At 34.0% G+C, this 23,452-nt stretch overlaps 1 protein-coding gene across 1 annotated transcript in view; it reads right to left on the bottom strand.

The window, feature by feature from the left end:
• The window catches only part of LOC113509255 (nephrin), a 530,072-nt gene that overhangs the window by 46,703 nt on the left and 459,917 nt on the right, over positions 1-23,452 (bottom strand). Inside the window, exon 8 of the mRNA XM_052902625.1 lies at positions 729-873. Coding sequence (XP_052758585.1) covers positions 729-873 — 145 coding nt within the window. The remainder of the gene's footprint in view (positions 1-728; positions 874-23,452) is intronic.

Here is a 23,452-nt window from a genome sequence, read left to right as displayed (position 1 = left end):
ATGACATTGGTAAAATAGATACCGATCTGATATCTATATATTTTGGATCTTGATGACAGAAAAAAGGTCTTTACCCATTTCGATATAGCCCATATCGGTCGGATATCTATTTTTGAATATGTTAAAAGTCTGTTATCCAATATTATTTTATACACATATATATATATATATATATATATATATATATATATATATATATATATATATATATATATATATATATATATATATATATATATATATATATATATATATATATATATATATATATATATATATATATATATATATATATATATACTAAAATATATATATATATATTGCTATATATTCCCTATTCCTAGTTGCAAGTTTATATTTTTTGTTTAATAATAATAATAAGTTTATTTCAAAATAAATGTTACAAACATTTTTAATACAATTGGACTTGTTTCACTTGCTACAAAGTTTCACAGAGCGGTTTACGTAATTACGCAAAATTAGCAATGATAGTGTTTATTATATACTTATTGAAATAATTATTGTTTTCATCAATCTTTTACTTGTATTATTTATATCTTATTTGTATTTTAGTGATTTATTTTTTTATTATTAATGTATAACTTTTAATTTATAATGTATAGTTATTATTAATATTGTTATTCTTGGTAGTTGGTGAGTGCATTTGTAAATATATCATTGTAATGTACATTACAGAGCATGTGATATATGTATAAATAAATACTTACACACTACGCTAATAGTCCACGAGGTCTCCATGAAGAGGGTGGTGACGTTGGGGTTCTCCGCGCGGCAGGTGATCGGCTTCCCGTCGTCGTCCAGGGTGGGCACGAAGCTCATCACGCTCACCGTCAGGTTGTCGCGGAGCTCCTCCTGTAAAGACACAGTATAATTAGGTATACATAAACAATTTAATAATAATTAACATTACCAGAGGGAGACTTTGTACAAAAGTCGTTTGCTTGGCACGTCTGTCCCATTCGTGTTTCAACCGTGAAGCAGTTGTGTTTGCATCTCTGTGTTTCATTTTAAAGGGTGGGATATGGCAGCGAATTTACAGTTTACAGAGTAATCACATCTGAGTCCTGAGGAATGGCAACGCATGGGGGGTATCATGGGCGAAATAGTATACTCTGTTATGTCCATGGTACTGCTCATGTCTATAGGCGATCGTTATCACTTTCCATCAGGTAGGCCGTCAGCTTGTTTGCCATTCTAAGTTGTATAAAAAAAAGTTGGTTTCCAGGGGGAACCGCGCGGAGGTCGACCTGACAGGTTATATTGCTAGCAATGGCGATTAACGTCACCATTACTGACAATCCTTTGAACAATTGTTTTTATTTCTCAAAATATTTATTTAATTTACAATTTGTTTTTTATTTATGCACCGCTATTTACTCTCTCTGTTTATCGTAACGGTTCACTGGTAGAGAATACCATCAGGCATTGAGTCTGCCCTGTAGATATATTTTAATGTGTGCAAAATTATAAAAAAAAAATTAAATAAATCCGCTTCAACCATATAGTATATTGGTTGCCTGGAAGAGATCGCTTAGCTTAGCGATAAGGTCGCCAATTGTTTTCTCATTGTAATTATTTCTTGTAATTGTTTATATTTATAATAAGTTTACTATTGTAATCTTATGGAGGAAACAATAAAGAGTATCCATCTTATCTACCCATCTATATTATAGTGGTTGATTAAGCCTTTAAAGCGCTATAAGGTAACAAACAAACAAACGCATTTTCGCATTTGTATTATTAGCAAGGGCTGAATTGTATAGATAGTTTAGACATCCAGTAATAGGTGAAGATTCCGCTGCTAAATGCTGCAGGTATTAGGCACTTAAGTATTATTAAAGTTGGTTTAAATGCAGATGCAATAGTCAAAATCAAAATCGGTATAAAAACAAATTATTCAATACGTATTTGGACAGTATTGTGATTCGTGATGGCAGTCTTAAGTGAGCGGTCCGAGGTGGCTCGCGGGCGGGCGGCAGCAATGCAAACAGTCGCCTGTTTACTCGCCTGCCCCACCTGGGAAACTATATGGCTATGCCGCTGGAATACATATACCGTCAGTTGGTATTTGCATGTGTGCACTCGCATTTTGCAAACAAATGACGTTAATGTGATGCAGCGTTTGTTATATTTATGTATACGTATTAAGTTTATCAATAAACAATTCAAAGAGTACAGGTCTCGTGGGAGTCGTCTTAAATAATCATGCAATTCTCAGATCTGAAACACTATTATAATAAAATTACCGCTTATAATTTTATATCGTTGTTTTGTCGGTTTTGTTGGTCGTTCAATGTCTTGTATGTTTATAATTAACTTTAACTTTAACGTTATCTTTTGTTTTCCGAATAAACAATAAATAAATATAATTGTTACATACAAACTGACCCTTATTCAATCTCTAAACCTATCATCTTTTATAATATTATTGTATATTTTTATCTATTATTTGTTTTTTTTATTCGTCATCAAGTAGAACAACTTATCACGATAGTAATTGGTGATATATTACTCTAGTTCGTTTACGATTAAGGAGGCTGGTGATTAACAAAGGCAGCTCGCTGCCCAATTTAGACTCCAGTTTATAACTGTGTTTAGTTATATATTATTGTTGCCAATTGTATTGTAACATGGTTATGGTGAAAAATAAATAAATTATATTTTTATTAATCCATTTATATATATGTAATTCATTTATACTACTATCTTTGACTAGTTACAGAATTATACTTTGCTTAGCAAGAAACAACTAACTCCAGTCAAGATATAATAGTGAGTAGTAATGTCGTATTCTTAATTTAAAACTAATAAAACCAATAATGAAAGTTTAGGAACTAGGAATTGTGTACTATTGTTAAAAGATTTATAAGTACATTATCATTTTATCAACCGTTAACTGTTCATTGCTTGTTTATTGTCCCCCTTTGGGAGGTTTTGCCAGTAGTTGTGATGCTTGACAGGCGGGTTGGTAACCGCACTTAGGATTTGGTGATGTTTTAAGAGGGACGCTGCTACCCGTCCCTGTGTATCTATTTGTGGAATTAGCTTCACTACAAGCGGATTATTGTAAAGAAAATGGCGGTATCAATAGTCACAACACAAGAGTAAACCTAATGCAGTCTATTACTCGTAACAAAATTGGTACAGAATGGTGAAGATATTGTGCAATTTATACACAAAAATACAAATGATTTCACATCTAGTACATGCTGAAAGTCACTTAGAAACAATAAACAATGTATGTGTAAATTTATTGTGAATATATTAACATTACATTTTAGATTATCAATTTTATTTTCACGTCAAACCTCTTAAAGGGGAAACTGTTGGCACACTCGCTGGGGATTAGACCTTTAGTCTAAAAGGCCCCGATCCGATCGGAGCGCGTATTGCGTTCCGTAAACTGCGATTTGTCAGCGCTATTATCAATAATGTAGCGATTACACAGCGTTCGTTGGCGACGCAGCTTTATTTCTCCCTTTTTCATCGCCACAACAATCACGTGTGCGCGATAAATCCTAAGTACGAGTGGTATACACCCCGCCGCTCTGCATTGTACTCGATTGTCACGTACAAGCTCCAATGGATGTTATAATGCTTAGAATTATTCTGTATTCCTTTTTCCTCCTTTATGTTCCCTCCCTTTTCATATTGCCGAATGAATACTTGATCTCGTGGAAAGAAATTAGGGTCTCTCGCGACTTATTGCTAGGTAGTTACGCGGCGTAAAACACGCGGCGGCTGACAATTTGTGATGTCGTTTTATCTTGATAATACTAAATAAATAAATATGAGATGAAGTTATATAATAGTTGAGCTATTCAGTTTTGGACAGCTTCTTAAATGCGATGTTTATATTAAACTTAGTTGCTTGCCTCAGCTTCGAACGAATGTTATGCACGCTTGCATTGCACAAAGAATTTGCAAACATTTCCTTTCCCAAAAATCTTGTCCTGACAATTACAAACAAAAAAAAAAAAGAATTAACTAAATAGACGCAGCCATTCGGAAGTTATGCGTTCACAATTCAGCAATTGATTTTTATTTCTATAGACTAATTTTTACTCGTAACTTCCTCAGAGGTTATTTTTTTTATACAACTTACAATGGCAAACAAGCTGACGGCCCACCTGGTGGAAAGTGGTAACCGTCGCCTATAGACATGAGCAGTACCATGGACATAACAGAGTATATTGTTTCGCCCATGATACCCTGTAAATTCACGCCATATCCCACCCATCAAACCGAAACACAGCCATGCAAACACAACTGCTTTACGGTTGAAACACGAATGGGACAGAGGTACTCAAGCAAACGACTTTTGTACAAAGTCTCCTTCTGGTTATATTTATTGACCAGGATAAAAAGTGGTTTATGTCCTTTTCCATTTCATATAGTACTAGACAATAAAATTGTTTGAATCGATAACACAGCATGTATATTGTGATTTTAGTCGTAACAAAACACTATCGACGAAATGTTTTATAGATATGCGATGAGGCTGTATATATAGTGTGATCACGATGATTAATATATATTTATTTATTTATTATATGGCCTTTCAATTCTATGAAACTTCTCGATGTCTGAATATAGAACGCAAATTGATATTCATAACTAGATTTTGTTTTATAATCAGCAAGGTTTTACATTACAAAAGAAAAATTGAAGTAAATTTATCGATTACAAAAATAACAAAATCGTTTCATAATTTGCCTCACAATTGCATAATATATCAACAAAAAATCGAGAATCCTATAGGAAATCGCTAAAAAAGATCCCCTTTCTTTAGCAGTTCAGCAAAAAGGGGTTATGCAGTGAAGAAAAATTGGGTCGGAGTATAAATTCAGTGGGTCATGCGAAAATCTTAATCACAGCTGACTCGGCTGGTGTGTTGTGCAGATTCATAATTCGAGCGCTGTTGCTGTTCGTTGGCCGCCGTCCAAAAGTGGTGGTGCTTATTAAGTTAAGCGATCACCTTGCATATTTGCGCAGTCCACCGCTGCAAGTGCACCGTGCGGTATGTGTGGCTGCATTTACACTAAGTTTGCTCTAAATTTAGATAAATTCTCTCTTTATTACGCGGCTTACTAAGGAAAGAGCTTCTTAACTCGCTAGTCCCTAATTTTTAGGTGTATACTAGCTTTTGACCGCAACTTCGTGCACATGGATTTCGGATGTAGGTAACCCATCTACTAGGCGACGTACCTTCCGAATATGGATCTAATACTACTTAGTAGTTTGTATTTATATAAATTCATTATTTATATAGGTAAACTTTTTCAAAAAAAGCAACACTTGAGGTTCTTGGGCGTCCTTTTTAGCTAAAAGTGCATTCCGGATGGGTGGTAATGAAAAAATAACTATTCAGAAATACTTAAACCTAAGTATGCTTGAATAAAATGATTTTTTTCTTTATAAAATATAACAGTGTTAAGTCTCTTTGCAAATACCGTTTTCAATTTGTACTAATAGTTCTGGCGTATTCCGGAATAAACATCCAAACAAAAATTTTCAAAAATCGTTGTTTTGGCTTCTATTACTCTTATTAAGATCTCATATATATATTTTCTTAATTATACTCTAATATTACATTACATGTTGCCAACTTGCCTGCCAAACGTGGCAACTACTGACGAAAGTCCCCTTATGGGGAAGACTTATGTTCAGCAGTGGACAGTCAACGATTGAAATAATAATAACAATTGCATTACATTGTCTAGTTACGATTTTAACCCGCCACTGGTGACGTATGTGTCTGTGAGACCGGGTAGTTAGTCATACGATAATAACGTTTACAACCGCCATTGATTTTTGTCGTGATTTTGAGTAGCTGCTTTATTCATACTATCCCGGTCCGTGAGACCGGCGTCACCGAACATGTAAGTTAAAACGTCATATTTGATTTTACACATTTTGATGACGCTCTGTGCTTACTTTCACTGTATATTTGATGAATGTGTAGTACATTTTGTACTGTTATAGTATTATACTATAATTAGTAAGTTTTTAAAACGGTTTTTTTTGTAGCTAAAATACATATGCATTTGTTTATCAAATCATAAATTTAGTTTCAGAATGAATTACGAACGCGAACAGAGACGTCTCGAGGCTCTATTACAGGAAGAATTGTTAGGTGAAGATGACGGATCACCATCGTCGTCAGACAGCGAAGCTGGAAATGATGGCGCATCGGAATATTCCGCACCAGATCAAATACAAAACTCGGAGAGCGAAGAGGATCTAAGCGATCGAGAATCTTCAAGTAACGACAACTCATATTATTTGGGAAAAGACAAATCTACTAGGTGGAATAAAGAACCCTATCGTCAATCAGTCCGTACTAGAAAATACAATATTATATCTCAGTTACCAGAACCCAAACGGGTTATTGCAGGTGAAAAGGAACCTCTGAGTATTTGGAGGCACTTCTTTGACGACACCATAATTGATATCATTGTCAAGTATACGAACCAGTACATTGACACCATTCGACATAAATATACCAGAGAAACGTATGCTAGACAGACTAATCTCAACGAGATACAGTGCTTGATGGGATTGATACTATTAGCTGGAGTACAAAAATCTAATCATCTGAATGTTGAAGAGTTGTTTCGGAATGGTGGTTCGGTTGAAACATTTCGGCTTTCTGAAATATTTCAGATTTCAATTTCTGCTGCGAGTATTGAGATTTGATGATGGTAGTACGAGGCAACAAAGAAAAGCAATAGACAAAATTTGTCATATTAGAGAAATATTTGAAAAATTTGTCCAAAATTGCAAAAATAATTACACCTTATCTGCATTTATGACGGTCGATGAAAAAATGGAATCGTTTCGTGGGAAGTGTTCGTTTAGGCAGTACATCCCGAATAAACCCAATCCCTACGGAATCAAAATTCAAGCTCTCTGCGACTCTAAAATGTTTTACACTTTTAACATGGAAATTTATCCGGGAAAACAGCCCAATGAAGGTCCATACAATTTTGAGAATAGTGGCCTAGCAGTTGTTCAAAGATTATGCGAACCGATTTTCAATACTGGTCACAACTGACAATTGGTACACTAGTGTACCTTTGGCTGAAATGTTGCTTCAGAGAGGTCTTACGACAGTAGGAACAATTAGAAAGAACAAAAAGGAGATTCCCCCTGACTTCAATGTATTGCGTGGTCGAAGTGTGAAGTCCAATATGTTTGGCTTTCGCGACAATATGGTGTTGGTTTCACACATTCCAAAGAAAGGCAAAAATGTTCTACTGATTAGCACTATGCATAATGATGCCAAAATTGATGTCGAAACAGGAAAACCCGATATAATTTTAAGCTACAATGACACCAAGGGCAGGATCGATGTCGTAGATCGTTTATGTGCAAATTACGACTGTGCCCGTGCCACAAGACGTTGGCCTATGGTAGTATTTTACGCTATGTTGAATGTCAGTACCATAAATAGTCAGGTTATATATATAGCTAATAACTCAAATTCAAAATCTCTACGCCGGCATTTTATAGAAAATTTGGCCATGAAACTAATTGAGCCTCATGTAAGAGAAAGACAGACACAGTTGAATTTGCCGCGTTCGTTGAGACAACGACTCTCCGAAATTTTGAAGATCGACGAGGTTACTGAGACGGCAGGTCGTTCAAGAAATGGTCGGTGTTATAAGTGTGGATGGCAGAAAAACAGAAAAACCAAGTACACTTGTCATAAATGTAAAAAATATTTGTGTCTCGAGCACGTGGTGCCTTTTTGTAGTAATTGTTTGACTGGTGACGAAGAGTGAATTTGTAAAGATATTTCTTTTATTTTTTATTAAAAAATTAACTTTTTTTATTCAATTTTATAATAGTTCAAAATGTCATAAGACTAGCTGAGGCTGCTACATAATTTTAAAACTATAAAATTGTTTATGTTTTTGTATTTTAGAAAAGTAATATTAAAACTTGATAATTTTAAGTGTTCCAAGTACCAATGAATAATTTCTAATAAATGATCTGTGATTTAAGATATACCTGTATTTTATTGTCCATAGTATACCTACTTTTAACACTAAGTCAACTACGAGTACAGTTAATAGTTAATTCTTGAAAAAAATTAAGTTGAGAATACCGGTGCGTGAGACCGGCGTCACTAATGACGTAACTCGAACGGACATCACCAGTGGCGGGCTAATATTCAAGTAAGGGGTATATTCAGCAATTTTTCATACTGAGATTAGGTACTAGTCAACATTTATTTCGTTACTTGTGAAATCACTGAGTTATTTAAGTGTAAAATCGAGCAACACTTGGCAAGCAGAACTTGTATTCACAATTATTATTTGAAACACGAGTTGTCGTTCTGTATTAAAATCTAGAATTTTTTCTTTACAACACAGGGTGCAAACGAGCATGCGGCTTACCTGATGGTAAGTGACTACCGCCGCCCATGGTCACCCACAACACTAAAGGCATTGCAGGTGTGCTGCCGGCCTTTTAAAAACGAATATGCTCTTTACTTGAAGGTTTTGTTGTCGTATCGGTTCGGAAACACTGCTGCTGGAAGTTGATTCCAAAGAATGGTTGTGCGTAGAAGAAAGTGCCTTGAAAAACGCACGGTGGAAGACCGCCACTCGTCCAGATGATTGGGATGAAACCTTAGTTTGTGGCGGGTTGTACGGTGGTGAAAATCAGCAGCAGGTATCAATCCGAACAATTCTTGAGAACACTCTCCATGATAAATTCGGTAGAAGATGCACAGAGATGCAACATCTTATATTATTAAAAAATCTATAGTTTCTGTCTGTCGAAAACTGAAGGAGGCGACTTCAAAGACAAATTTATCTTTTTTTCATTCAATCATTTCAAATTCAGGAGTAAATTACAAACCTGTTGTACTCAGCCAGGTAATGTTGAATCAATCCCTCTTCAAAGATTGTACTAAAAGGTGATGTCACTGCAAATTAAATGAAGGCCTAAGGGAGAGGCCGCTTGGGAGGGTCATTAACGAATATCTGCGTTTAATTAGCAATGTTTCCTCACGTTAATTGCATTTTAAATTATACGGTATCGCAGCTATCGAGATGGCGGCGTTAGTCTGTTTTCGATTGATTATTATAAATGATTGGCATTTAATTATTACATTATATCATTATATCAGTTAATTTAATTTAAATATATAAGTAGATTATGCTTTGTAGAAAAAAAATACAGCGATAAATTTGTGACGAAATTTATATTGTTTATTTATCTATTAATAATCCATAATATCTCACTGCTAGGTAAAGGTCTTCCCTATCTCCATCTCCATCATCAGTCTCCATTACTAACAATCCCTTTCCCCCCTGGCAACTGTAGTTAGATTTGTGTTTTTTTTTAAAGAGTCGCTGCTGTCCACCCCTCGAATCCTTTTAGTCGCCTCTTATGGCACCCACGGGAAAGAAAGTGGTGGCCCATTCTATGCCAGGACCACATGGCTTTTAACTATAGATATATGGAACAGAGGTATTAATAAATAAAAATATTTAGTAAAAAAAAATAAGGTTATCTCGTTCGTAATATAGCGGATTACGCGCGGATGAAGCCGCGCGGAACAGCTAATAAATGTGTGTTTTCTTAACAATCCTAATAATTTATGTACGTAACATCAAAACAGCCCCGTGTAAACTTAGCGCTAAGCGCTCATGAAGAGCCGGGCACGCTTAATTAGACAGCGAAGGGGTGAACAACGTTATCCCTTAATTTATGCACATTCGTAATAAAAAAATAATTAAAGCACTTCAACAAGCGGACTCCGCTTAAATTACACGGTGTTGTGCCGTACCTTTGCAGCCCCTCTTATCCGTACCGATTTGTCAGCGTTCACGGCCATTTTTATTTATTCTTTCGTTGTTAAGCCCCGGGTAAATATGTATGGGATATTTGTACCCAATAGAGTCTATATACCAACTGGAACAAACAAGACAATTAAGACTTCGAATGTCAAATAAAAGTCCTTATAGCTCGATACCGAACGGATAGGATGAAGGTAAATTATGCGACTCCTAATCTAAATTTGTCGCAATATACCCTCTCAGGTCGAACTCCACGCGGTTCCCCCTGGAAAACCATCACGGTTAATTCTTGTCGAATTTATCATGGTGGGCCAACTGACGTTCATTCATTCTTCCACAGTGCCTCGTCGGTGAATACCGATAGCGCTAGGGCTACCATTTCATTTTCACCTATTAAAAAAATCAAAAATCGTCTGAGTACAATTTTGTTAATTGTACACAGATGTACACGCCTGTAATACCTCTGGTATTGCAGGTGTTCATAGGCTACGGTAATCGCTTACCATCAAGTGGGCCGTATGCATGTTTGCCACCTCAGTGGTATAAAAAAACCCCATATACTTGGTAAACATGAATAAGAAAGTCACTGGTAGAAGACCTAAAGTTTATTGCTTGTAAATTTATATGAAAAGTCTGAAGAGTACACGCGGTGAAATGGGGAATCCGGTGGATATGAGTATTATGGCCAAGCGTGAACTTGTATAAATGTGAAAAAATGGGATAATGAGATCAAATGCGAAATGCTGACGACGCGTGTGCGTAATGTACGTAAACCAATGTACTCTATATAGACTGGGTATATACCCATATAGTATTTACTTCCATTATTTTTCTTTTAAGTACTAATAATAATTTATAAAAATTTATTAATTTAAGAGTAGTTATTGTCTTTTAGATAAATTTAAAGTATTATTCAGTATGTACATGAGTATAATATTTTTTTTTTCTATGATGATAATTTAATTTAAACAGTTCCGAAATAACTTGCGAGACATAGCAACAATTGTTAAGCGAACATTACATACATATATATATATATATATATATATATATATATATATATATATATATATATATATATATAATTCTTAAACTATTTTTTTTATTTACATTTTACTGCACTATTTAAAAAAAAGTAAATATTAATGAGAAGCGATACAAAAGGCGACTTTATATAGATACTAATGTATACATATTTAATAGCAAATATATATCAAGAGAGAATAATGGAGGAAAATGAAGAGAGAACACAGGAAAACTACTAAATACTAAATGGGGAGGTAGTAGGATTTGACAGAGGTTTCAATTTAGTGTGTATAGTGTGTAGTGAGTTCCACAGGCGAACTACCTGCACAATAAAACTAGTTGCATTTGATAAAAAGTATAGCCAATTTATATACAAATACATAAATATATATTTATGTATTTTATCTAACTTATATTCTATTATTATGCATTACATACAATGCCTTGAAATTGATTTTATTATAACGACAAAAGGAAAATATGGGTACTTTAAGGTTGTTACATTATAAAGGAAAAGATGTAAAAATATACCTGTAAAGAAAATGTTATATATTTTTTATAGCTCATATAAAAGCGTGCTGCTTACAGTATTACGTGTTTTAAAATAACATTAATAAGTATAACGATGTGCCTTTTCTGTTCTGCTATTAATTATAACCAATGCATCTTGTCATTTAGAAGATTTCGCTGTAAACTGAACTTTATTGGGCTCTCTCCAAGGTCAAATTTAAAGCGTAATTTCCCATTAATTTGTAATATAAAACTTTCAATTTGGGATTACAACGAAATTATGATTTCAAGGAAGAGTATGATATAATTTTTTATTACAATTTATAGTTTGATTATTGGTAATCTATATTTTCTCTGAAATATAAGTGCGTTTTTTAATGTTATTTTGAAGACAGATTACTTACGAAACTTTACTTTGCAAACGATACTTATTATACTGCTGTTCAATTCCATTGGCAACCACTACCACCTTCCATCAGGCGGACCGTCAACTTGTCAGCTATTCTAAGTATTATAAAAAAATAAACTGTACCCGCAGCCCACACAAATCTAAATAAAAACAACCCTCGGCAGCTAGTGACGGAGCGGCCGAGTTTTTCCGCTCCCACCGTCGAGCGCAACGACAGCACGGACAGCCGTAATTAAATTATATTTATTTTCGAGCAGCGTCTCTTAATGAAAACGGCCGCAATTTGGAGCACTCAGATAAAATGAAGCACCTTCGTGCATAATTTAAAACGTAATAAATCGCTATGAAACACGACTAATTAGACAATAAAACTGGTGAGGGAAGCCTTTACGAGCGTACGACGCAGCTACGAATCAAAGACGAGATCTCTCGGTGGATCCGCTAATAACTTGACATTCGCCTAACAACCAGCTCATCTCATATTTATCTGATACTACGCTTGCATCAAACATACAATTTCCATCAAAATATATGCTATAAAATGTGTTTGCCACATGTGGAATGAAAGAAGTGGGTGTCGATACATACATACTACATATAAACAACAAGTAGGTAAATACATTTTACTTGAAACCAGAAAAACAGGGACGTCTCTCGTAACAAAACACCAAAGAATGACATTAGATTGAAATTATTTAAAACTAGCTGTATTTTACGGCTTTTTCCACGTGAACCAGTATATTTTTATATGTTATGTGTATATTTTTATTCCCTATGTGCGATATTAAGGTATACTCATGCACCCAGTTTCATTCAAATCCATTCAGTAGTATTTGGATGAAAAAGTAACAAACATCCATCCATCCATTCTTTTTAACAAACTTAATACCTTTGTTAACATTTGTAACAAAATTAATACACGTTCATGGGAGTAAACCTTATTAATTGTAGAAATAGTACATTACTGCAGCGGCCAACAACTGAGGCATTGATGGACAATCGCGCAGATGTGGACCGAGGCGTAGCCGAGGCACACATACGTGAGTCCATCAATGTCTAGTTGTGGCCAAGACTTGTATAGTACTTTTCTTAAACAATGCTCGGAAATCAAAAACACCATTTTATTTTTAAAGTTCAATGACGAATAACGAACAATAATATTTTTTTACGCGCCATAATGTTCCTTTGTTTTTTTTTTCAAGAAACAGCTTTCTATTTGCAAGCCAGTTTAAAATTTAAATAAAACTTTTTACTAGTTACCTCCTTGGTAGCCATGTGTCGAAGTAAAAGGTCATTCCATTTTTAAATTACAGGACAGATATGAGTTTACATAGTAATTTATCTGGCCGCAAAACACGACAGATATGGATTTTCATACAACTTTTGTCGACCGCTGCCCACATGTATCTGAACAGTACGGAAATTTTGATTTATCTCTAAGAAGATTTTCAAAATAATGCTCACATTTCCAAGCATGTTTGAGAAATAATTATAAACATGGGATCAAAATTAGCAACGTAAACTTACCACCTACCATAAAAGCGAAAATAAGAATGTGTAGATGGCTGATTGTTTTTTGCTTTTACATATAAAAACCATTAAATGGATTTGAATGAAATTTGATTCACGGATAAGTAACATCCTAACTTAGCAGATAAGATACTTTATATTCACTCGAGCGATGCTCCGGGATGTAGATAGTTATTCATATATGAATTTGAGATAGCATCTGAAAATCAGTGCTTTGCTTTTTATCAAAACTATCGCGCTATAGCCTATTTGGATCACTGCGACACACATGGCGGAAACATATATACAAATATATACATATATATATATATATATATATATATATATTTGTATATATGTTTCCGCCATGTGTGTCGAAATATTTTATCTTTTGTTTTGTTTTTTTTTTTTTATAATTATGTAATTTATTTGATTGCATGAATTCAGTTGTTTTTTTATGCAAGTTAGAATAGCAAACACGGTGACGGCCCACCTGATGGAAAGTGGTAACCGTCGCCTATAAACATGAGCAGTATGAACATGAACATACCATGAACATAACAGAGTATACTCTTTCGCCCATGATACGCCTCATGCGTTGCCATTCCTGAGAGCTCAGGTGTAATTTCTCTGTATCTTGTAAATTCACTGCTATATTCTATTCTTCAACGTAGGCATGCAAACACAACTGCTTCACGATAGAAATACGAATGGGACAGAGGTGCCCAACCAAACAAATTTTGTACAAAGTCAAGTTAATTTTTTTTACGTTTATTGTTAATTTACGTGTGTCATAAATGGCTTAAATAAAGTGTTTATCTACCTTTTTTCGTTTAAAACTATCTGCGATCACGATTATAATGTTACCAGCATTATAATACTGCTATTGACATAAATATATCCGATAAAATCGCATAGTAGCTCCATACATATTCAGCTTTCTTCCTTAATAGTTGAAGTCCGAGCAACGCGGCTGAAGTCAGCCCGCAGTGAATGCGAGCTGATTGCGCGGTAACTCACTGCAAATCGAGTGCCACACAAGTTGATAATAGGAACGATTGGATGAACTTCGGACTTTGAATTGATTTACTTTAAATTTAAAAACGGATAAAAATGATGTAACATACGGAAATCGTTCACTGAATATAATTTTACATTCAAAATTACGGAATATGAAGGCATAATATTGTAGTTCTCAACATATGTAGAATATTTTGCTACAACTGTTTATGTCTATAGGCAACGTTTATTGATTCATATTCAGGTGGGATGCAAGTTTGTCGGCCATTTCAGTTGCACCAAAAACATTTCATTTCACAAGATACCTTATATAACGGAAAACCAGACAACAAGCATCTGGAAGCACAAGTCATAATCTGAGCCATTTCAGAAAAGTTCGTTTCCTTAATTGGTTAAATAATGTAAGACGCTAATTACATTCATTTTACTCAAATCTAATTTACCTTGTAAAATTATTTGTAAAGAGTAACGGTGGTGTTTCTTAGGCGTTTTACAGCGGTACAATAACAGAATTGGTAATAGAAAGAAAAAAAAGTAAAGCAAGTGTTGCCATTATACATATAAGACAAATATTGTCATAATACAAATTAAGAACAAAAAATAATTATTTCAATCATAACTTAAAGAGACTAACCTAATAGGATATTAAGGAAGTACAGTTAAAAATATGTAATCATGCAGAACAAATAGGTTTCAATATACAATTATTATTTATTGTAATGCATTCATGTACATAATATAGAGTTGTTACAATGTTCGTATGATGAATAAGTACATGAAACCCTGTTTGGGTGCAGCAAAATTATATTGATAGCTAGCTAATATACATGCATTAATGTCAATTTAGATTAAACAAAATAAACAATAATTTAAAATATCATAAAAATAATTTGAAGTCAGTCTAGTTATTTAGGTATATAATAGTTTTGTCAATCTGATTATTGTATTGTATTGTATTGTAAAATCTTTATTGTACATAATTCAAATTAAGTACTGATAAATGATTTAATATACAATCCCATAAAGGGATCTCTTACAGTCAACCTTTGAGAAGCTCAAAGAAAACTATAGAATGTATAACTGTACAATTAAAGATAAACTAAATAATACCCAGTAAAAAATTGAATATATAAATAGTAAAATTAATTATTAAACAAATTTGTATGAAACGAATACACAAGTAAATCCTATCATTTATCCTATAAATGAAAGTACAAAAATATATGCAAATGAGGTGTTATGCATCTTTATCTCAAAGTCAGTTAAAAATGACCAATTATGAGATTGCTATTGTTCTATATTAGTAGCGTCGTCTATTATAGCAGGAATATGGCAGTTTGCAAACGGCAAACAAATTAACACGACCGCAATTGTAAGGTGTTGCGAGCAATTAGCCAGTGTTTGTTTGTTTGTTTGTATGTTTGTTCAGATGAAATCAAACAGAAGATGTTTGCGGAGCCCGCTTTGAGTCCTGCTCAAACAGACGTTGCTTCGATGGTGTATCTATGATAATAGGAAGTGACCTCGACATGATCAATATTTGGTTTGGTTTTGTGTTGGTCTAATATGTCTTTTAATATAATGAGCATGAAAAGGGAAAAGTTTGCCTTAATCGACTATAATATGTTACTCTCCATAAATTTCAAAATTATTTTATGGTTCTTTTTTCTATTGTCAAGTTAATTATTCTATTTTCAAAACTATAATTTATTTTTGGGGTAAATATGTGTTATCTATTTGTGTGTTTTTTAATTATAACTACTGCATTCTTAACAAATTTTCCCAATATTTTCCACTTACACAAAACCTATTATACTCAAATAAGTATATAAAATTTAATCAGAATTAGTATTGAAAATTATGATAAACGTTGATTCAATATTAGAAACCAAACGTACCAAACGTTATAAATCTAATTTTTAGTACCTATTTGGCAAAGTAATTAAGTTACTTAAGTATTTTAAAAGAGAAACATAACAGCTTTCTAAGAGAAGATTAAAACAGTACAGGAGGCTAATTGGCCATCTTAGATTATGCATATTCTACCTCCCAGTTTCAACAAAAGATTTTCTTTCGTTCAGCTTTTAAACGATATTTGAGATTTCCAAATGCTAGGTAAGCATTTTAAAATGAATCTGATTGCTTTGTAACAGGTTAACTAACTCTAGTAAACGAAGCGGAAGTTTAAAAGAAAGAAGAAAAAGGTTTGCTAATTTATTAAATAATTATGGAATACAAAGCTTAGACATATTAGATGTAATTTTCGAAATAGCAAAAAAACTATTGGTTAATGGCATAGAATGGGCCACACCTTCCTCTCCTGTGTATGTCTAAGAGGCGACTAAGGGAACATAATGGTCAAGGGATGGGAAGTAGTGTCCCTCTTAAAACATCACCAAGCCAAATTGCAGTTATCAACCCGCCTGCTAAGCGTGGCAACTACTTTAAAAACTTCCTTTCTGGAGAAGGCTTATGTTCAGCAATGACCACGGTTGATATAATGACGGTAAAAAGTTTTTAAATTCGTAAGTTTGTTTTGGATGTCGCGCAGGATGTTTTCTGTTTTCTTGTATGTGCTCAGCAGATTGTCAATGAAGACTAGATGTTTTATACCAGAGGGAGACTTTGTACAAAAGTCGATTGCTTGGGTACCTCTGTCCCATTCGTGTTTCAATCGTGAAGCAGTTTTGTTTGCATGGCTGTGTTTCGATTTGAAGAGTGAGATATGGCGTGAATTTACTGGGTACGAAGGAATAACACCTGAGTCCTCAGGAATGGCAACGGATGGGGGGTATCATGGGCGAAACAGTATACTTTGTTATGTCCATGGTACTGCTCATGTCTTTAGGCGACGGTTACTACTTTCCATCAGGTGGACCGCCAGCTTGTTTGCCATTCTAAGTTGTATAAAAAAAATATATTATGGGCAGGGCATCCCAAGATTACACAATTTTGGATCTGAGTGCAACTATTGCATTCGATACATATGTCGGATTAAATATTTTCAAACTGTTGCAAATGTTATGACTCATAATCAAAATAACCTCACTAATGAATTGCGAGAATAACTTAAAGGCTTTTTATTTGACGTTTATTGTTGTCTAAGACAACATTACTGGAATTCATCCCGAAGTCACTTTGACAGTAAAAACTCACGACATTACATCATCATACGCGGTAGGAACCCGTTAATTAAGTATATCAAGTGTAAAGACAATCGTGAAAGTCTAAAAAGGTTTTATAAGCTGTACTTTTACTCATTCAGTATCAGTTCGAGTCGAAGACTCCTTAAGTTCTATGTAAAATATTCGCGCATGAATTCATATCGTCGTACACTGGCACGGTGCCAACGCTGCCTGCAGCGCTGCAGCGCTTGACGGCTACACCAGAGTGCTGGAAACTGGGGATGTCAGACGCTATTTCTACACTCTTTCAAGGGCTTTTCAGTGTCGACAAGAATAACCAATTTATAGTGGAAGTAAAACGGAAATTCCTAGAAGTCTCGAGTCGTTCCTGAAGAGGAACTGTTTCGTAGATTTAAATCTTACAAAAGGAATTTTTGGTTATAATAGAAAATAAATATGAAAAGTATAGATTACTTTAGATATAAAATGTTCTTAGGTACATTTACAGATTTACTGCTGTCTTGAGATTTAACAGAAAATAACATTCAAATTCGAATTTCACATTAGGTTAGAATACAAAAAAGGGCAATTGGAGATCATTAAAAGTTTTTATAACTGTATTTATTGTGTCTTGTTCTAAACAAGGCATGATTCGATTCTATTACATGGCACACTGAGAACCTATTTAACAGATGAACCGTTTTACAAACAAATTTCACGATCACAGCACACAATATATCTGCTAGACTATATGGCTCTAGATGTCAAATGTCTAAAACCTTTCTATAAAGACGTGGCAAGTGAGTCTTTTACGTTGTGTTCAAATGTCTAATCTCTTATTACATTATATATTTATATATTGATAATATCCTTAACAATATTAGATATAAAAATAAAAGTATTTTTTGTTCTTTTATTGTTACCTCTTAGCGATTGAACGGCCTGACCAAACATTATGAACAGTACATACGTAGAATTTGAGATGAAGAAACGGCAAATAAGACATTCTTAATGTTGACCAATTGATATATCGGTCTTGTGGAAGAAATCAAGTAAAAATTGACTAATAATAAATAAAAAATGACGGTTTGTGATAAAAATCACAAATTATATGATTAATACAATCTATAAAAACACGTCAAAAAATTCAATATAGGGGACTGTCTATTCCGATCCAACTACTAATTATTCGACTAAACAAATCATTCGGATTATTCGAATGATTTTTATATCAATCGACTACTAATTTTATTTATCCGCTTACCAATGTCGTTCGACTACTAATATTATTCGATTAGTAAGTAGTACTACAATTTGTAGGAGATACAGGGAAGCATTTTATTGTAATTACTTACTAATTAGTTAAATCATTTGAATACGGAAATTATATTACTAAATTAGTAGTCGAATTATAAGATTAGTAATTACTAATTATTCGAATAGTAAAATCAATCGGATTCGTGCATCGTTAGGACTATTAGGATCACTAGACGTGAGTACTTGTTATATTAATGTTATTCACATAAAACCAAGCTCACGGTTTAGAGAGCATGAGGGAGATACTTAACAAACAAGTAAGAACATGAAAGCGGATACCTTAATAATACTTCATAACTAAGTCCAGTAATGTGGTGAGCTATTAGCGTACAGAATGAGCCTCGGGCGACCGGTGGAGAGAACTCGATACTCTCTGCGGTGGAGCACAATGGATAAGACACTCCTACGCGGTAGGGTTGTCTTGTGATTGTTGAGCGTCGATTATTAATCGATAATTCGAATATGCTCACGACTTAGATTATATAGATAGAGTATCGAGTCTCAAAAACGGGTCAACTTTTTGTCAGATAATTGTCAAATTAGCTGACTTGTTTTTTTATTAGTATTCTATATACTTACGCACATAATGTATCTTGACGTATTTGTATTTAATTATTTAATAAATAAAATGAGTTTAAAAGATGCAAAAATTATAAAAGAAAATAAATATAGAAGTTAACTTGTATGAAAAAGTTGACCCGTTTTTCTCGAAGTATTTGTATGGAGACGTTCTATTTATATATTCGAGGGCTCACGATAGTAATTGCTAATGAACTAGTTATTGATAATTATTGACTGTTGAAACAAAAAAAAATTGATTTTACTCATTTATTTAAGTTCGGCGCAGTATGTCGTCTTCTTCCATAAATTTCTGTTAATTTTGAACTGTAAAGGAGCGAGTCCAGGTTCATATTTCTTTTATGCATTTCATATTTCATACAGTCCATCCACTTTTTCTTCGATTACATAATAGATAATACAATATAATCGATTGTAAATCTCTTATTATAATTATCTTTCTGTCCTTATCTTAATTATTTGGAGTAGGCGTAATTATAAATAGGCGTAGTTTATAAATGTTTTAAGAGGGACGCTGTTGCCCATCCCTCGCCCTCCCTTAGTCGTCTCTTACGACTTTTATTTATCTAATTATTAATTAATAATATTAACAATAAATTATTCTATATAAATACAATCAATAATTAATAACCGATTATGAAGAAACACAAAAAACATTAACTTCTTGATGTGTACTCGTATATAATGTCCGGATTCCTATTATCTTTGCATCCTTTCTCTCTCCGCTTTCCGCCATTTTGCGATCACCTGTGATACCTTCCGTATCGATTGTGTTGAAATTGAAAAATTGAAAACTAAGTTTGTTTTTTTATGCAACTTAGAATGGCAAACAAGCTGACGGCTCACCTGATGGAAAGTGGTAACCGTTGCCTATAGACGTGAACAGTACCATGGACATAACAGAGTATACTGTCTCACCCATGATACCCCCAATGATATAGACAAACTAGTCGTATTTCGACTTTTAACGTACATCTAAAAATACTAGATTTAAAAATTTTAAATTTACAGAAAGATTTTACGAATTTCTCGCGGTAATAGAAGAAAACGGAGTCAACGCAAGTAAAGCTACGGATAACAGTAAATTATAAATATAAAATTAGTATATAGTATAAATAAATAATAAAGAAACTAACTAACAGCATGTGTGATCATAAGACAGAATATAAAATACGACATTACAGGATAAATAGCAATGGTTGGAGCGCGAGGTGGCCACCTTTATCTTGGTGTAAAACTACCTAACCTGGCGAGCACCGCGCCGTGTATTAGCCACCCGCTATTCAGTAATTTATCATTGTTATGATCCTCGTGAGCCTAAAGAAAGTCTAAGGTTTGTGGAGATGGCATTAGCGCGGTCCCTCGCATCATCACCTTAAAGTAATATCGCTGGATTTTGCACGCCACACGAAGGTACTGTAATATGTTTAAATTATTATTATTATTTTTCTGTAGATAGGTGTATATTTTTTTATACAACTTAGAATGGCAAACAAGCTGATAGCCTATCTGATGGAAAGTGGTAACCGTCGCCTATAGACATGAGCAGTACTATGAACATAACAGAGTATACTGTTTCGCCCATGATACCCCCAATGCGTTGCCATTCCTGAGGACTTAAGTGTTATTCATGTGTACCCTGTAAATTTACTGCTATATCCTGTCCTTTAAACCGAAATACACCATGGAAATACAACTGCTTCACGGTAGAAACACGAATGGGACAGAGGTGCCCAAGCAAACGACTTTTGTACAAAGTCTCCCTACGGTGCTATAGGACCGGTATAGGTATAGGATAGATATATAGATAGGTATGTATTATGAAGACGTAATCGCATCAAATCTGAAAAGATTTTGATAATTATTTTGGAAATATGTATGCTTTACTCCTGTGATAGTCCCATATAAATTTAGTGAGGATTAAAGCTGCCGTTTTGCTATGCAGAGCAACTATTTATTACGTATCCAAAATCTACTGATTCTACATTCTAAACTGGAAACGTCACGCTATTCATTAATGTATGAGCATATATGTTCATAAATAAAGTTATGTCTTTTTATATGAAGCTAAATGTAGTAATTACCGGTTTTACTTAGTTGTAATTAGATCGAAAAGCTCGACTAGTTCCGAAATCAATTCGTGATCCTTAGTCATGAGCGACTGTGATGCGAGCATGAGCCTGACTGCGTGTACTGGTAGTTATTACATTACAATGTAATGTGTGCTTAAGACATTTTTAACAATAAATGTAATTTATCATCAAGCAGAAACATAGTATTATAAAAATAGCATATAATAAAAATATAATATATAGTTTTAAAATTATTTTAAAATACGTAACCCTATATTTGGGAATTCTAAATTCCTATTTTTTTTTTAATGGGTGAAAATGGTATGGTAATCCCGCCTGCGCTAACGGGACACGCTGGCGGAGCACCAGTGAAGGGTGATAGATAACAATGAAAACAGGCCAGTTAGCCCATCATGATGAATCCATCAGGAATCAACCATGATAGTTTCCAGGGAGAACCGCGTGGAGGTCAACCTGCTTGAGTATATTGCTAGCAATGGGATTCTCAGTCTCCATTACTAACAATCCCTTCCCCCCTCTAAATTCCTATTGAAGAGTCATATTTAAATATAATATTAACCCATAATTTTCATAAACCCTGAAATCCTTACATTCTTTTTATGTGTAGATAGGTAAAAAGAAGCAATAGGCTTGCTTCGATTTATTAATAAAGCATAAGATTATGATGTTGCAAAAAATGAATATTTTAATTAAAACCGCTCGAGGGACGATACAAGCCTATACACGTGATAAACCGCGGCGCAGACTTTGTACCAAGACACCATATTTTATTTATGAAGTCTCACAGAATAATCTATGTATTGTATTGTAAAATCTTTATTTATTACATTAAAAGATTTAATATACAATGACATTTAGGTATTTAGGTATTTGATATTTATTTACAATAATTCTTTAATGTCTGGCGTCATAGATATTATGAAATTTCCGAGTAGATGTCGTAGGCGAAATTACAGTGGATGTATGCGATGTATTTTCCATGTAACGCAAGCAAAAATGACATTCTACATTCGATATTCTAAGAAAATTATTAGTACTATATTTGACATTATATTGAAATGTATAAATAATTTCTTATTTAATTTACCAGTATAATATCTGTTACATTTTGATGATACATATATTTAGATAAATAAATAAAAAAAATGCTCCCAACTGTAACCCTTGATGGGGTAGTCAGGTGACTTTGTCGATCAATTACCTTTATGGTGAATATAATTATATATATGTTAAGTTTACCAGAGGGAGACTTTGTACAAAAGTCGATTGCTTGGGTACCTCTGTCCCATTCGTGTTTCAACCGTGAAGCAGTTGTGTTTGCATGGCTGTGTTTCGGTTTGAAGGGTGGGATATGGCGTGAATTTACTGGGTACAGAGGAATAACATGTGAGTCCTCAGGAATGGCAACGCATGGGGGGTATCATGGGTGAAACAGTATACTCTGTTATGTTCGTGGTACTGGTCATGTCTATTGGCGACGGTTATCACTTTCCATCAGGTGGGCCGTCAGCTTGTTTGCTATTCTAAGTTGTATAAAAATAAAAATCGGTAAAAAAACTTTTAAGTTAAACGGTTTTATTTTATATGCACTGAAAACTACAAAATAAATAAATAGTTACTTACCTATCAACCTACGTAGGTGATCTCGGTCATTAATATCTCTGATGGTAGTGGTTGTCATAGCATGAACCATGTCAGCGGCCGAAAGGCAGTTCATGAGAGAACACTGACACCAGGGTTTGCTTGGTAGGTAAACTAAGCAGCCCACACTATAACAAGTAGGTATTTTGACCTTCTATTTCAGAAATATTTTAGTACTAGGCAGAATAGCTTTTAGGCATATTAGACTAAAATAAAAACGTGGGGCCCATTAACTATTTCTGTATTACTTTCTACTATACTAAGTGTGGATTGCATTGACTTATTATAATCGTCATCATCATCATCCTAGCGGTTTATCCCGGTCGCATCCGAAACCTCATAGCTCCGGAGTCCAGGGTCCGCTGAATCGACTTACTATAATCGTTA

This window comes from Galleria mellonella, unplaced genomic scaffold (assembly GCF_026898425.1).
Source record: "Galleria mellonella isolate WM207_F2 unplaced genomic scaffold, CSIRO_AGI_GalMel_v1 utg93, whole genome shotgun sequence".
In the NCBI taxonomy this organism is placed as follows: Eukaryota; Metazoa; Arthropoda; class Insecta; order Lepidoptera; family Pyralidae; genus Galleria; species Galleria mellonella.
Note: the sequence above shows the minus strand (reverse complement) of the source record. Positions and strands in the feature narration are given on the sequence as shown.